The 17964-nt window shown below is 42.5% G+C and overlaps 1 protein-coding gene across 4 annotated transcripts; it reads right to left on the bottom strand.

Annotated features, from left to right (window-relative positions):
* Window positions 1-971: 971 nt before the first annotated feature.
* wls (Wnt ligand secretion mediator) lies at window positions 972-17534 on the bottom strand. Of its 4 annotated transcripts, none has more exons than XM_076097680.1 (12): window positions 16916-17534; window positions 13993-14265; window positions 10847-10971; window positions 10402-10563; window positions 10079-10215; window positions 6545-6713; window positions 6071-6168; window positions 5817-5880; window positions 4054-4197; window positions 3827-3910; window positions 3483-3651; window positions 972-1950 (listed from the first exon to the last, which is right to left on the bottom strand). In XM_076097680.1, exons 1-12 carry the CDS (start codon window positions 17019-17021, stop codon window positions 1841-1843), a joined length of 1641 nt encoding a protein of 546 aa, XP_075953795.1. In that variant the 5' UTR covers window positions 17022-17534; the 3' UTR covers window positions 972-1840. The 4 variants fall into 4 exon arrangements, with proteins under 4 accessions (XP_075953795.1, XP_075953796.1, XP_075953797.1 ...); XM_076097681.1 differs by having other exon boundaries at window positions 3498-3651; XM_076097682.1 differs by having other exon boundaries at window positions 972-1938; window positions 3498-3651.
* Between the last annotated feature and the right edge of the window lie 430 nt (window positions 17535-17964).

Below are 17964 nucleotides of genomic sequence, written 5' to 3'. Positions count from 1 at the left end.
CTTTACTGTTTTTTTACTTATTTATAATACTTGTTTTGATCTTGTTTTTTTTTTTACTATGTCTCTTGATGGCACTATACTGTATGCTGCTGTAATCCTGTAAATGTCCCCGCTGCGGGACTAATAAAGGATTATCTTATCTTAACCTGTAACATGTTGATGCATTGGCTTCATATTTCTATGACAGTGCTGCTTTCAGAGATGCTGAGCAAATGAATGGGACTGAAATTAATTTATACGTAACTGGAATCCAGCTAATTTGATCGCATATCTATTTATGTATTAAGATACTGTGAATTAACATTCCTTCATTTATAGTGAACAGATCACATTAAGTCAAAGTGATGAACATTTGTTAATGGTGAGCAACATGAATTCATGACACATCCTGCATTAAATCAAGAGTCATGTATTTGTTAAACATCACTTTTGTAGTGTTATCGATTAGGTTAAGGGGTACATGCTCCTCGACACTGAGAAAAATAGTTTACATGATAGTTATGGGCACATTGAATTCCCCCTGAAATTTGGACGATTAAAAGCAGTCTCCAACTGAGTAAACACTCTTACGTAATAGTACCTGAAAATTGTATTTACGGTATTAATGAGGTATTAATTTGAGGAAGCACTATGAATGCGAATGCATCAAGTCTAGGTTATCTCCAAAATATCCCTCATTCAGAATGTAAAATCTAAAAACCACCACAGCTTCCGGTCTCACACTAGCTCTCTTTGGCTAGCTTTACTGATGAGAAGCGTGAAGGCAGCTTTGTTGTTGTTCCGCTATGTGCCATGCAGAGGCGCACTCTCCCTACTGTATATGAATACATGTTCATATTCAGGCATACATATTTAAGTGACATTCCTTTTCCTTGGTTGAATTTCTCTTTAAATTACTTGTAATTAAGACTAAAAATAAGCACTTACATAAAACAATCATTCAGAAAAAAAAAAGACAATACACAAGGGTATTAAGTAAATGTTTTTATTTAAATTAGCATAAAAAGCAAAAAACTAAGAAACATGTATAATGGGCTACAGCCAACTTCAAAAACATTGATAGAACTTGATGCATATATTTCATGAAGTTGAAAATAAGCACTTTATAAAAAATAGATATCTACATTGTAACATAATAAACGTACAGTACGCATTTCCAAAAGTGGCTCTGTGGTCCATACATTTCCTCCAATGATACAAAAAAAAAGAAAAAAAAAAAAGAAAAAGATCTCCACCACTTGAAAGATCGACAGCAGCACTAAACACGATCTACTTTCTATGGAAGAATACGAGTTGGTGACAGTCACGAAGGAATTAGTCAGACAATCAAACAGAGTAGCTAAAATGTATCCACAAAATCTTGCTGCCCAGGTCTTAACAAATGATTATGTTGAACCACACTGTACTTTAATCACAGGAGTGTGAGGTCTGCCAAACGCAACTTCTGACAACCAAGAAATGGTTCTCTCTCTACACTCTAATCTCCTTTATTTTGGTGTCAAAAGCATTGTGCAATATTTACAAACACAGACAGTTTACATAAAGTATGAAATGTAAGACAAAAAAATGAAATGAACAGGACTGACTGAAGTGTTGATAATATTCAGTCTTTAGAGAAACGATTGGGAACAGGGTGGCACGTAACGAGTCGCACAGCTGAGGGGTTTGGGGCTGGAAGGGGACAGGAACTGTGGGACTGTAAGTTACATGCTAGCTGGGTTGTTGATGCCGTTTTGTAGCCGGGGGAAGTAAAGAGAAAAGCCCGTTTGATTATTTCTACGAGGGAGGGGATCGTTGGAGCAGTAGGTAGTAGAGGAGGGTCCTGACAACAGTGTGACTTCTACTCCTGGGCCTCTTTGCCAGTCATCTTGTAGATCTCAGTGGGGCCATCAACATGGGTGATGGTAGTAGTCAGCTGGATCTCCTCTCCACTGTTTGCTCCGGTATCTCCTGCACACATGTACACGACACATCAGCAACAAAAACCACCAGTAGCACGACATGAATACAAAACATTTACCAGCACACATTTTGTTTGTTTGGGGTTATCATTGCGCACATTCCCTTCCATCACTGCAGGCTATGACCAAGGTTGCATAACAAGCTGGTTTAGCTGAATTTCATCAACATAAATACTTTCAGCGAAACTCAAAGAGCTGATCAAATAAATCAACAGAGACTGTAACTTGGAGAAAGGCGGCCCTCCCATGAGATTGGTTGACGCAATTCAGGGAAAGCTTCCAGAACTTCAAACCCTCTTTTCCTCTCCCCGCGTCACTGACGTCAGGAGATGGATGGTTTTGATTACTTGCCTGCTCCCCCCCCCCCCCCTCCCCCTCCCCCCCTCTGTCTGGAAGGAAGCCTGGTGTCCATTAGAATCACCCTCTCGGGCCAAAGAGACCCTTCTTTCCCCTGGGAATCTGGGTCCTTCTGAATCACCAACCTCCTCTCCTCCAAAAACAAACTTCGGATGAATAGGCAGCTTTACAGCAGAGGACACTTCACTGCATCAGAATTAAGTGAGCTACTGGGACACTCATGACATTTAACCAATAACTTGTGTAACAGGAAGATACGGAGGACAGAAATTAGTGGCAGCGCAGCAATCACAGGCAGAGTCGGTGCTGCAGGTTTTTAAGGGTTTTTAATGAAACAAACCTCAACCAACACAAAACAACGTAGCTCCTTCCAAAGCTCGATCAGTTAACTCTATAACTAAACTAAACCATCCGGGCCGCTAGCCGACTTACCGGTCTTAATCATCTTCTCCTCTCGTCGTCTCCTCCTTGCTCTGTTTCTCTCCTGGCCTTTTGTTCCCCTCCCTGATGAGGAGATCCGGATCAGGTGCGTCTCCTCCCACACCTGATCTCAATGCTCTCATCAAGGAGAGGGTGGAGCCTTCTGGCAGGAATGTAGCTGCCAGCCACTACCTGCCACTACCAGCCACTACCACTACCAGCCACTACCACTACCAGCCCCTCAGGCCCTTACACTTGAATTACCAGGACATGAGTTAGGGTTTAGCAACCCTTAAAATAAAGTAAGTAAACTAAGTGTAATAAGTAAATATTTTACAATTATAGCATTGTTCATTACAGATCCAGAGGCATTTTTTTTTTATTTTCCAATATGTCACCCCAAAACTTAAAGTGAAAAAGAACCAACAGGGTTAACCTGCATTGAATTTAACAGAGTGCTGACAGACCTACCTAACCAACAATATAGCTCATGCAAATGTGAATTACATACGAGAACAAACAACTGCAGAACATTTTTAAAACTATATCCATTATATTATCTAGTATAAATTAAAATATTTGTCTAGCTTATATCTTCAACTTAACTTCTACAATGGCTGGAAATATTAAGTATACCGGATAGACCGATGGATGGATAGAGTACTTCATAAAGCAGCAAAGAGCATTTACGACACACTCCCTCCCTCTTATTCATTTAGGAAGTTAGTAGAAATATTTAGTTACCAGTGATGCACTGACCACTTGACTGCTCGTCTCCGTAACGTTTGTGAGACGGTGCGTAGAGGAACATGATGGCGAACACGTACAGGTTCCACATGCCGTAGATGCCGGTGAAGAAGGCACTGTTCACCTGCACCGTGTAATCTCCCCAGTGCCAGTGGCCCTCATACACCTGGACACAGACAAAAGACAAACGCATCATGTTTGTGTCAGTCTTTCGAGGGCGGAGTCTCGTATGTTTTGGCACAGTAGCAAAATAGCTTCTATGGTCACTGTGAGATTGTAAAAAAATATCACCTAAATAGTCCTGTTGGTGGCATTATGACTGATTTCATTGTGGCACTCACCTGACTGATGATGAAGAAGATGACAGTCATGGCAGCACAGGTCAAAGTGACCAGCATGAGGAACTTGAACCTGAAAATCAGACCCTGAAGGGGGATAAAGGGGATAAGTATCAAAACAGTTATTAAATATACTCCGTGTAGAAGAGAAGTCCTTTTGTACCGTCATGACCACACTGTTCTTTGTTTAATCCATTAGAAATGCAAAGAAATGCGAGCAGAAAACACACCTCATAGTGCAGCCGTCGGGCCTTGGACATGGCGGGCAGGGACGTCCTCTTACCGCTGATGTTGCGGAAGACTTGAAAAACCATGAAGCAGAGGAAGAGGAAGTAGAGACAGGCACAGATCCCTGCCACAATTATGAATGCCATCTGAGGAAACACTAGTCAAGGAAATATAAAAATAACAGCCTCCTTATTAAGAGTGATGGTGCATACTGTAGATATATGGAAGATATATAAATATAAATACAGACTCATTGTCAATCAAGTACTTTGTGTACTGGTATGCAGGTTTGGCCTTGTAAGCTCCTCAATGCGACGTCGCATATATATTACAGACTGATGACCGTCTTCATCAAACCACACAGAGTCAGGAGCACTACGCTGCTCTTTCCTTTGGATGCGACTCGAAAGGAAGAAAAAAGGAAGAAGAGATGAGAGCTTGGCATCTGTCTTTGAAGAGACGTGCTGATGAATCTTTCATCGCTCTGCTCAGAAAGCAAAGCAAACAAACAGATACGCGCACACAAACACATCGTTTCAATACCCCAGGCAATGCTTTCACATATGGCGTTGCTGAATTATTTCTCATGTTATTAGTCTAAACCAGAGGTCTTCAACAGGGGGTCTGCGGCCCCTAGGGGGTCTGCGGAGGTACTGCAGGGGGTCCGCGAAATGTTTGGTTGATTAGACAATTAAAAAAAAAAAAAATTTAAATGTTTTTTTCTCTAAACATGAAGATGTCCATTATTTTAATAGTTCAGTATTGTATGAAAGATAACAGGTATCTTTATGCATGGCAGTGGCACTAATAGGCCATCACTAATTTTTCGTTTCCACATTTATGTTTAAAATAAAAACGTGAATATGAATATGTTGTTTGCCTGATTATCATGCAATTGACAGACAATGTTGATATTGGCATCAGCTGACAAGGTATGTTTATAAATGGCAGTGGCACGGCCACCCTACTCACTTTACCTTGCACATGTTTAAAATGAAAACATGAATATATGAACCTGTGTATTATTTGAATAGCTTAGTATTGAATGCACAATAACAAGGTATGTTTATACATGGTACTAGGCCCATTTAATATAAAACACAATTTTATACTAGAGAGAGAGAGAGAGAGAGAGAGAGAGAGAGAGAGAGAGAGAGAGAGAGAGAGAGAGAGAGAGAGAGAGAGAGAGAGAGAGAGAGAGAGAGAGAGAGAGAGAGAGAGAGAGAGAGAGAGAGAGAGAGAGAGAGAGAGAGAGAGAGAGAGAGAGAGAGAGATATATATATATATCTATATATATATATATATATATATATATATATATATATATATATATATATAGATATATATATATATAGATATATATATATAGATATAGATATAGATATATATATATATAGATATAGATATAGATATAGATATATATATAGATATATATAGTCGGGGGTCCCTGCTCCATCTCTCTATCAGTTTGGGGGTCCTTGGCCTGAAAAACATTGAAGACCCCTGGTCTAGAGATCAGTTTCCAGTTCATGCTTAAGTCAACTAGAAGAATGTATCGTACATGCGCTGCAAGAACCAGAGGCAGGGCAGCTAGTCATGGTAACTTAGCACAGTATTGGTAAAGACATGCAAAAAGAGCTTAAACTAAGATTAAATTGAAAAACATGATCTGGCCACGTCCACTCTTGACGGTTTCAGACGAGCCGTTTTTGCAGGAGAGTGCTTTTCTTCTCATGCTGTTGTCAAACAATTAAAAAAAGGATACAGCAAGCTCAGTTCCTACATCAGACGCCCAGATGCTGTAGAAGGGGTTGGTCAGCTGGACCCCTCTGGTGACAAAAAAAACAAAAACACATTCATGCGTTACCTTGATGTGTCACAAGATTTACAAAAAGCATACGAAAATATACGACAGATTCACAAGATTCATTATAATAATGTGTTGCACACCGATAGTTACCACTCTTGTATAATACGTCTCTTGTTCTAAATAGTGACGGAAATAAAACCTGGCCTCACCTCTCGCACATGTCAAAGATAAACAGGCAGAAGGAGCCAAACACGATGGGTCCGACCTGCTTCCAGTAGATGGAGAAACGGTTCCTCGCCGTCTGGTCCTGAGAGAAAAGAGCAAAACACGCATAAAGGTGGGATACACTGTATTCATAGATCCTTGGTGATCAAGGTCACACTGAAGATAACATTCATGTAGCCATATTAAGCACGTTTAATGTTTTATGGGACCTGATGTGAATGAGTGCACCAGTGTTGATGACACAGATGCATCCTGTAAAACCTTAGAGCAACCGATTTAATATACAAAAGAACTTCACATTGTTAAGTATCAATTAAATGTCATTAAAAACTATGACGCCTTGCTTGTTGTGATAACAGCATCAGCTCAACAGCTGTGGAGATGCTCCCTGCAGAAGGCCCCTGAGGGCTAAAAGAAGGTAAACAAAAGCAGCTAAATACAAAGAATATGTGCGGTACCATGAGGTGCTCCCCACAGAAGATGATCCAGAAAGAGAGCAGCATGGAGTAGAAGATGCCCTGCCTGATGTCCCCGAAAAGCAGCATCCAGGTCCAGTTGAAGCCAACAGAGAACCACTCCACTGGTATGTTGATGAATGTCATCGAGATACCCAGAGCAAGGATTACCCTGAGGGAGCAAAAAACATCAATGCCAACAGACGAGGGCAGAAGGATTACACATTTCTGAAGGAATTTGTAGCGTCATGAAGGTTCAAAGCGTGTTTAAATATGTCTACTGATAATTGTTGATTTTAAGTGAATATCAGTGTTTTTCCTGTATAATTAGCAGCCATGCTGCAGTGTTCATGAATGATTAAAAGGATGAGAGTAAACAAGCTACAAACTCTAAGGAAACTTCTTTGCTATAAGAAAAACATTTTTTAGCAGTGTTGGCAGATACAATTTAGTCATTTTAATTGGCTTTGCACTTGAATCTGAACTCCATCTTTCACACTGACACAATCAATGTTTTGGAGCAAGGCTACATCTGCTGAAGCAGGCTCATTTGATCAGAGGACATTATTGATTAGATTATCCATTCAGCCACAAGCACAGTGTGTCCCCACTGACCTATCCAAGTCTACACAATTTACTACCTTTCCAAAGAGACGCATTATTACAGCCAACCTCCCTCAACATTTGAAATCCAAACATTTAGAGATGATCAAATGAGGGTGAATGAATCTGGAACAATCGGCGTACAGACAGACAGAATAGAGCTCGTCTTCCAAGCGTCTGCAGCAGGTCCCTGCATGCCGCCAGTAGATGAAAGGGGGATCGTAAATAGATTCTTAAAGAGGGCAAAACAGAGCTTCAGCGTGTGTGTGTGTGTGTGATGGGGGTTTTCATGTGACCTCATGAAAACACGTGGTAACAAAAGTTTTTTGGAAATGCTGTGAGTACTTCAGCTTACTCTACAGAGTGAAACCACATTGGACTGGTATGCAGGGAATGTGTCCTGAGCCCCACCAATCATCCATCGGTGTGACTGTGTGTGAATGAAGACAAAGGGCGTTGTCTGAAAATCGGTCAAGTTAAAGGGGAACACCAGCTAAATGAAGAATTCCAATACGATGTTTCCACAAAGAGAGAGAAGTATCAGACGTGCGACGTCAAGTATGAAGTCTGGAGCCGCTCCATGAACAATGCAAATTGCTGTACTATTTCTGGTAAAATATTACATTACGCGAACACTGAACACAACACCATAAATATCCCACAATGCAATGTCGTCGTGACAACAACGTTCACAACAGACAGCTCTGTAACATCAATGACGCTTCAATCAAAGTGTAAGTATAACGTTACACTTTGTTTGGCGTAATATATACTTTTTAAATGAGTTCAGACTTTAGGATTCACACAAATCCTCGTTTGGTCACAGATTACCGAATAGTTATGAGTCTCTGGCAAGGAGGCTCTCAGGAAGTGATGACTACAGTTAAGTGTGTCCGAAAATATACACAGTACTGCTTATTCACACAAAAGTATGTTGAAGGATAGTACACATATTGTTTATATAGTGATGAGCTTCATTCTATTGTATTGCTTCCAGCTCTGAAACAGAAAATGTACCCATCTAGCTGTCATCTAGAACATTTCTCCCAATTCATTTTCTATGGAGCAGTTCCAGACCGTATACTTGATAACATACAAATTTGACTTTTAGTGCTCCGGGTTTTGGATTTGGGAGCAAGCTGTTCATGTTTACGAATACATTTAGTTGAACAGAGCCATCATAAATAGTTATTAATGTGCTTTTCCTGCTGTGTTGTCACAATGGCTGACGTATATGAAGAGGATGGATGTTTAAGTAACAACAGAGAGAAACTAGATGGTGTTAGACCTCTCACATCTGTCCTGTGAGCTTCGAGGACAGTCTGAGGTGTACCATTGTGACACCTCTGTGGACTAGCATGACAGAAGACTCTGGTACAGCTTTTATGGCATGAAAAAATCATCCGGTGTCCACAAATAGGATACGGGTCGCACTTTCTGAGAGCCTGCCGGTCATTTGGGAATAAGAGCCGTGAGCTGGCAAATACAGAGGGAAGGAGAGAGAGAGAGATGTTAACTGTGTGTGTGTGTGTGTGTGTGTGTGTGTCTCAGTGAGCTGGTGTGTATGTGCTGAATGTGAGTATGCAGCATGTGTCAGTTGAATGCTAGCTTGCAGATTTTCTAACGCGTTTCACGCTTCGCCAGCCACTTCCTGTGGCGCAGACCGCCGCTCTCACTGATCCGTCTTCCCAGCACGGCGGGGGGTTAGACAAACACTGGGCTGTGAGCACAGCTTCAGCTCTACACAGCATGGTATTTAAACTATCCGCTCCAGGCAAACTACCTGGATTTACTGCTCTAGCCTTGATGGGGTTTGGTCAAGGAATGAACACAAATATCCCTGCTTGTTCAGTTTTAGTGCGAGTGACATAGTTTTGGAGACATTGGCCTGGAGATGTCTGCTTTCTCTTGAATAATGGAACTAGATGCTCTCTGCTTGTGGTATTAAAGAGCCCAAAAATGAATTTGGGACCATGAACCTAGTTCAAAACTCCAAATTGTAAACTATGAACGTGAACTAGTGTTGTGGAATATTTCTTATGACTAGTCGGGAGAAGAAAGTGGAGGTTTTCTATCAATATAAAGTAAAATAGAGTTTTGATGAACGATCAAGGTTTGTAAAGTCAATTTATTTGCTTGTAAGCAAAGAGAACAGTCTCACAGACACATTGCAGTGATCTGTATGAGTGCTCTGCCTAACAGTCACAATGCATGGACATTTATACTCAGACAGCTTCCTGTTATCTGCTTAGCTAACAAGAATACACAAAGAACACAGTTAAAGGCAGGTCATCCTTCGAGCCTTAGTATACTTCATTTAAGACAGTCAGGAAGATGCTTTATCTCCTGTTTGCAAATCCCTTTGTTCACAGTTTGCCTTACAATAATCAGTTTAAACTCACAACAGATGCTTCCTTTGAAGCCACTGTGACATTGTTAAAAATGACCATTGCAGAGACAGGATAGACATTCTTTACCCTCACACATCATATCTGCATGCAAAGGTTTACGCCTTTACAACTTCAGATAACGCGTCACAAAGGAAGTTAAAAGTATTTCAAACAGAGGATCTCTGTTAATCAAAACCTCTCTGTGTCTCTGTCTTACGAAGAAGAAAGAAACAGTGCACAATGATAACAGATAACAAGACACCTGGATACTAAACTAATTAAAGTCATCTACTGAAACTACAGTTTGGTGTCTGCACTTTTAGGACTTACATTCTTTAAACCTTCACATGAGACTATGACATATTTTCCCATTACACTAGTTCATTTGAATCTGTGTGAACTCAACTTTGAGCTCGCTCTTGAGAAGCGTGAACTACCACAACACTGCTCACTTTGTTTCAGCTGCAATTCTCTCACAAGAATAAATGTTGTGCCAACAATACAAAGAGGTGAACAAAGAATAGCACCGAGGGAGCCGCCTTACTTCTCCAGCAGCACAGGAGGTCTCCTCATGAGGGTGATCCGCCTCCAGTACCAGATCATGATGATGAGGATGCTCAGCGCGAGGAACGTCTTCATGGCAAACCAAACTTTAGTGAAGCCTCCATTCTGGTGGATGCTCTGGAATGAGAAATAACCAGGGTAAACCATCTGTGCTGTTTATGTTCATCTATTGGCTAACAAGAGCTGACACCATCTCACTCAATGGCCAATGTCACAGTTGAAAAAGGGACCCTGGACTGGGTTAACACTGAGCAGTGTACCAAAAAGCTTCAAACACAAGGTCCCAATCAAACGGCAACTTACAACCAAATGAATGTCTTTGATTTCTCCGATCCCCACGTTGACCTTCTTCCGCTCGTTGACAGGCAGGCGAATGTTGACAAGATAGTACTTGTGGGACACGCTGCCCAACTCCATGAAAGGAAGCGGGTCACAGTTGTAGTAACGTCCCTCGTTCTCAAAGGTCTGGAAAACACACAGCGACACACCATATCTGGTTTAAACCACACACGTCTAAAGATAACAGATGGTGCTGTAAAGCCGTCTCAACAAGGTGTCTGAGAGTTGAGACACAGACCACGATCAGCTGGAAGAACAGGCTTATTTGATTTATCATCTGCAATAGAATCTGTGGAAGCTGATAATCAACATGGGTAATACTACGGTTTCAATACACAATACATGTCTGGAATAAGTCATTTATGGTACTCTAACGACGCAGCGTGGTGAGGCAGAGTGAGTTCCACACCTTGGCAGTAGTGAAGTTGCAGGAGAGCTTCCTCTGTTCAAAAGAGTGAGCCATCTCTGTCCAGTCACTGACTGTGTCGTCCCTGTAGGCCAGGCCCACGTCAATGGTGGCTATCGCTCCATCCTCTAGGAAAAAATTACAGCAATTCACTGTCAGATCAGTATATTTAGTAGACATTTAAAAAGAGTTTGGTATGCAAGCCTGTCAATAAACACCCTCAGGTCAAAATCATTACATCCAAAAAATAACCGTTTGCAGAAGAAATGTGTGTCTTACAAAATGTAAGAATGCACAGAATAATGCCTTAATTCCAGAGCACGGTTCGGCCCAACTCTACACAGCTCACTTTTGGTTCCAGATGCTTTTTCTCAAATTTTGTTTTCCACTGCAGATAATACCTGGTCAATGATGGCGGGACTCTTGCTGACCGTCATGAAACACATAAAACTGCCACGATATCATCTTCAACGCAACACGAGTTGCTCCATCCAGCTCTGGGTGGATCATTACGGTAGAAGATATTCACTGTCGTCTGTATTTCGGGGCTTATTATACTTCCTCCCTGCACAACTCTGCTGGCTGTTATTATCCCAGTGACGGGCTCAAATTAAGCCCCGATGACAGACAGCCACGGCCTTTTGAACTGTGACACCAGCAAAGTGACAACACTGCATTGACATGGAGATTTCCCCCACTACAGCCTGAAAAGGTACTGTTCATTTCCAAGTACCATGCTAGCGTTGCACATGCTAATACCGGAGCGGAGCAGTGTAGAGAAGAGGAGGATGATCATTTTATTCATTTAAAATCACGGCTGCTGTTGTAACTGATGTGATGCTCATTTAAGAATGCTGTATTTTCAAATAGACTGGTTTTGGTTGGTATATTGTAAAATAAACCTGTTTATACAAGGTTAAATCATGCGAGTGTTAATATGTGGTCCCATCACCTAGGAGGAGTCTGAATAGGTGAGATTAAAAAGGATTATTTCTCAGCATGTTAACATATTCAGTGACTCAGTCCGCTCTCCACGGTGGCCCAAATCTCGGTTACTTCCTACTGGCGAAGACCTTGAGCTGGCCTCCAACAGCCCAGCCCAGTGAATCCAACAAAAAACATCTAAAGCCAAGCCATTAAACCTGCATCTTTAGATCACATTACAAAGCCAAGTGTTCTCTCCACCAGCCCTCCAGAGCGCCTCTTGTGCCGTTATGAAACAAGCTGGAATGAAGAGAAAGAAACTCAGTGGCCTGGGCTTTGAGGAAAAAAAAAAAAGAAAAGAAAAAAAAGTAGAGGAAGGGGGAGAGGGAACCAGATGAGAACTGGCAGCCGACTGTCTCTGTAATGCCCTCCACTCTGCCATTGGTGGAGACAGACGCCCTCGAATGTCAGCTCGCTTCACGCATACATTCCACTCCGGTCCAGCGGCCATTGCCACGGAAACTAAGCCTCCTCAACAGCTGTGTTATTGCTGGACCCGGGCCAAGAGGGCGCTTGGTGCTGGGGTGGAGTGGGGCAGGTGGGTGGAGTGGTTCGTAAGGGGCGACCCTCTTCTCTGAGACTCGCATTGTTACACAGATAAGGTAGTCGAGGAAGAGATGGCCTTGTGTTCATGGTCGTACGGCTGCAGAACATAATCTGCACACCTTGGCCACAGAGAAGGTTCTGCCGACGCCATTTTACTAATTATTGAAGACCTGGCTCCGTTGTTCTCAGGGTTTATTAGAATTAATAAAAATGGAGTCTAGTATACCAGTGATCAGGGCAAAGGTTATATTTGCAACCTTTTTTCCCCAGCTGATCCGCTCCATGACTCCAGACCGTGATACGATCTGAACCATGAGTTTTGTGACCCGTTGCACCCCCATTATACAGCCGCCTAGAGGCTGAAGTATGCTTGAAACAGGCTAGTGTTTACGTTTTAGCAGCTTCTCCTTTCTAGCACACCTCGTCTCGGGAGGAAAAAGGGTTTAAAAAAAACCCGCACTGGGAATCCCACAGCTGCAGCAATAGCCGGTTTCTACTACAGGCAGCCTCTACAGGGCTCAGCTCCCTCTACATGATCCACTTGTTCTCACACCTCGTGTAGCTCAGAAAGATCTAAATGAGTCTGTGGCGTCTGGCAGAAAGACCTGTCTGTTGTCCAGGCTGACTCACCGACTCCTCCGTCTGTCTGCCAGGCAGTAAACAACCCACAACCACTGCACACATTTCCGCTGAGGCCAAGAATGTGAGCAAACAAATGATGCTGATGACTAGGCCGCCGTTGTAACAGTAACTGTTTAGACAAGCCAGACCAGAAAGACCGGCTCACATAAAAGTACAGCACATACTTAAAACGTTTTGTTCTCTGCATGGACTGCAATTACATCTTTCACCTTTCTGTTAATTACAAATTGGTCTACAGTGGATGTATCAACGATTACAGGCATTCATCAGTGAACACATGTAATTGCTCAGAGGGACACAACAAGAAACAGGTCCAGATTACCTCTCTCCTCTCCCTTTATACCTGTCTCAAGGGTTTCTGACAAGCCCATCTACGAACCCCCCCGAGGGTCTTTAGAGAACAAACAGCAGGGCATCCATCATTGTTTGCTGCCTTCCAGTGTAACAGAAATCCAATCTACTGAAAAACACACATTTCTGGGGGTTCCTCAAGCATTCGACGTGACGGACTGAAAAAGAGCACAAGGCCACATCCTAGCACGACGTCCTGCAGGGAAGGTAATATGAGAAACACAACTACGAGTACTACCGGTAAAGTTAAAATGACTTGAATTTATGATGCAAGGGATTAGAACCGACAATAGATGTGAACATTTCGTAGGCAAGCTTGGTCACAAATATTGTAATCCAGATTGTGAAACTTAGAAAAAAATGAAAAGTTAAATATTGACACGACGAGGGAAACAAAAACAACTGTCCACTACCCAAACTTTAAATACATTTACCTAAACGACTTTTGGCTCTTTTAAGATTCTCTTAACACCAAGTCACACATAACATGATAGCACAGCCTCTTACACATTCCCCATTAAGTTCGACTTTCTTCCTCCTCCCACATCTTGAAATCCACGTCCTGGGGGAGAAACATGAGCAGTGTTGTCCTCGGCCCTTTTAATTAAGAAAGCCTTGGTTCTCACCTATCTGGTTGTCCATCTTAAATGCGATGTCAAACTGCAGGATGACCAGCATGAACTGGAACCAGGGGCTCATCTCATTTTCGGGCAGAGGAATGTGGACAGCAAACACAATGTTGTTGGCCTCGATCTTCTTGGCCATGGCTTCATCAAAGTTCCGGATCTTGTCGCATTGGTTCGGACCCCAAGGCATGAACCATTTTGATTCCTGCCGATACTTGGTTGTGTCCACACACTTGGTGGCCATGTACTGAATCGGTGTGGTGGTGCCGGGAGCTGGTGAGACAAACACAAAGTGGGAGAGTTGTTAAGACTGGGTGTCATATTGAAATATTGCAGCAAAGTGCTCCAGGGTCCTGCCGAGCCAAATCTCTCCTCTAATGAATCACAAAAAGTTTGAGTAAAAATCAATAAATAACAAGAGCACAAGGTTTGAGCCAAATCTAGTCCAAACACTTTGGCAATTACTTTTAACACTGTTTAGAAAATGGCTGGAGGCGAGGCTCTGTTGCTCTCTGAAGTGATCGAGAGGGGGATATTCCTGAAAGCTCTCAGACACCGATTACACCGTTTACGCATTGAGATTCATGAGTTTGACAAGTCGGGGGTTTGTAGTCGCTACACAGGATTTTAGTAGCGCCTGTGAAAAAGATCCGTCATTATCATGCAGAGACAAAAGAAATGTAGTCTCCTGTGAAACCTGGAGGCCTGATGTGAACGACATACGAGAGGTTTGATCGTCAAAAAGGTGCAAGTAAGTAAAGTTTATACTCCACAGATCATGGAGCGGAAATGATGTAAAACAACCAGCATGTCCATTGAGCCTGTTTGACTGTGGGCTGAGATTTCCTCCATATTGTATAATATCAGATACAACACATTTATTTGACAAATAAATTTGGCAGTGACCCTACTTATACAGGCAAAACAACTATGAACATATGAAAGTTTTTGTGTCCAACTAAATGCCAGTAGAATCATTTGAAGACAAGTGTGCAGATTCTTCCAATTTGTTTGAGCAAATCACCAAGAAAGAAGAGGAGAAACACTGCGGTCCTGAGTTACCATCTACAGAGACTCCATGAGCCATTATTACTGTTGAGGGTGCTTGTGGGACGTGTACTGACTCATGGTGGGGAACATGAAAGCCCAGAGCTTTTAGATTCACCTCACAAAAAAAAGTTCAAGACTTAAAGTCGTAATCAGGTGCTTCTCGCTAAAACAAACTCGTGAGGAGCAATACTTTTCTATTGTAAATGTCAGTACTTCCTGGTTTCCCAAAGTGTTGCCTACTATCTAGAACACTAAAAAAAGCATGCATCAGAACATCTAATCATATCGGTTCACTCGCAACAGAGAGCTGAAGGGCAGACACCACAAATGGTTAACACACCCTTCGACTAACATACACTCGTAAAACTCAACCAAGGCCATCTTCAAGGAACCTTCGACTGTACAAGTGTGTTCACAGCTCTGTGTAAAAAAATAGAGGAAAAAGCACACATAGCAACAAAGAAGACACACCGAACTGGATTAAACCCAGTTACCCGTCTGGCAGCCCTTGCCGTTTAATTATCTAGAGACCCCTGCAAGTCCAGCAGCCCACCGGCTCCTCTAGTCTCCATCGCAGTGTGTCCAGAATAAAGGCCGTCCCCTCAGCCTGCTGACCCCATGCCGTGTTGCCGGGATTGTCGGGAAACAAGGGGAGAAAAAAAAAAAACCTTTCTACTCAATTACCCCCGCCGCCCCAGCCACCAAGCAAACACAAAGGAATCTGGCTTCATTAAAACCATCTCAGGCCGGAACGGACCAAACAAGCTAATTTATCACCAGCTATGTAGTGAGTGAGACACGGACTGCAGGGACACGGAGACAGACCGACTGGTGTTTGGGGGCTGTTTTCCACATTCAGCCCAAAAAAAAAAAGCATCTTTCACAAAGACTCATTTTCTATGAAGTCTGTATGTGTGTGTGTGTGTGTGTGTGTGTGTGTGTGTGTGTGTGTGTGTGTGTGTGTGTAGCTGTTGTGCATGTGTTGAGTGGGTGGGTGGGTGGATTTGAAGAAACTTGACAGCAACTCCAATATAGTCCTTAAGGCAAAAACACAACTTTGACAGCTGTGTGCACTTGTGTGTGTGTGTGTGTGTGTGTGTGTGTGTGTGTGTGTGTTTTTTTTGTGCACCACCATCTGTGTCTCGATGCAAATGCAACCAGGGGGAAGAGCAGGAAACATGAATGTTCTGCCTGCAGAGCAACGGGGATTTGGGGAGAAGGAGAAGACTTCACACAGGAGGGGCAAAGAGGAAGGAGTGAAGGAAAGGTAGAGATGCTGCCTGGGGGCCCCACACAGCAGAGAGTCATTATATATATATATATGAGAGGTGGGGGGGAGGAGGAAGAGGTGGGGGGCGGGGAGGAAGAGGGGGAGGGTGAGAAGAGGGGGAGTCGAGTTTGTATCAAAGAAGTGAAAAACACAAAAAAAGGTTAGATGTATTTCAGAGCATTCCTGTGTAGAAAATCATAAAAAGGTATTCACGGACATGGTATCCTGCGTTGATGTTAGGTTAAAGACACGAAGCCAACGGTCGAGGCATGCGGGCAGCAAACACCTTGATACAAAGCAGTGATTTAACTGAGGTGCACTTCGGCAGCTTTGGTGTCAAAGTACCGCATTGTTTGAAGCACGACTCGGTCAAACACGGCCGACGTTAAAAGTTAGCGCTGACCTTGTCTTCTGTCCTTTAAAAAACGTTGATTAACGCTGGTATGGAGACATGTAACGAACAGCTCAACTTCTAACTTTTGTGCTTTTACCGTTTACAGAGGTTAACGTTCGCATTTCAACAGGCACGCGCGCGCACACAGACAAACGTTAGCTTTTTAAAAAACGATGAAAGTGAAGAGATTAAACGGGGTAAAAACTTACCCATTAAACCGCCGACTATGAAGGCGACCGCCTGAAACAAAAGCAGAATAACTCCCATTATCACCAACTTTTTGGTGCTCATATTTTCAATAATAGCCCCCGCCATCGCGAAAGAAAGGTTGAAGCAAAAATGATCACACCGAGCGAGAAACAAAGAATATTGTGGTGGAAAGGGGACGAAAACGTTGCATCCACGTCCAGTGGGAAGGTCTAAGCTGGGCCCCCGCTCTGCTCCTGCCTTTCAACTTCGAAGGAGGAGGAAAAAAAAAAAAAAAACAGGAATCACATGACCGTATAGCACTGAGCTTTATGCCCGAACAGCCAACATCAGACCCGGGAAAGATTTATGGAGCGCCGGCGCATTGCTGTAGAGGCTGGTAATGCAGGTTACCGTGTCATTGAATGCCTGTAGTAGCGCCTCTGTTGTGCGTTACAGGGCTATTTAAAGGAAGGTTTATGAGGTCCCTTCTCATGTTTAGTGTCAACATATTGTCCTTTAAAAATATATTCTTGATGGGACAATATTTGACGTTTCCATCTGATAAATAAGATTTAAAAAAAACATACATTATAATATTCTTCAGTTTGGGTTTGAAGTAATAAACATGTAAAAGTCTTGTTTTTGATTCAGTTCCCACTGGAAACAACACATCTACCTGAAAATGTCTTTTGAGCTGATCTTATTTTTCCTTACACATGTGAAAAAAATCTACCATATGATGGAGTTGTCAAAACAAAAACATATAAATAGAATAGGAGTTTAACGGGACATTCCCGTTCAAATCAACATAGCAGGACGGTCCCGGTATCGGCAGACATTTTTATGTGTACTGTTGCCATTGCGACATTGACATTGACTTGTTTGAACTAAACCGTCCTGGAGTAGTAACGATAAGGAGCAAAGAGAGCCAGAGTAAATTAATAAAATTGAACATCTCAATGCCACATCCACACACCCTTGTCACAGCGTAGGCACATTGCTATCGCTAGATGAACGACAACTTTGTTCGGCTCATTTTCTGCACCCAGAGTAGCATTAAAGCATGGTG

This window comes from Anarhichas minor, unplaced genomic scaffold, assembly GCF_050575085.1.
Source record: "Anarhichas minor isolate MPS153535 unplaced genomic scaffold, ASM5057508v1 ptg000024l, whole genome shotgun sequence".
NCBI lineage: Eukaryota > Metazoa > Chordata > Actinopteri > Perciformes > Anarhichadidae > Anarhichas > Anarhichas minor.
Note: the sequence above shows the minus strand (reverse complement) of the source record. Positions and strands in the feature narration are given on the sequence as shown.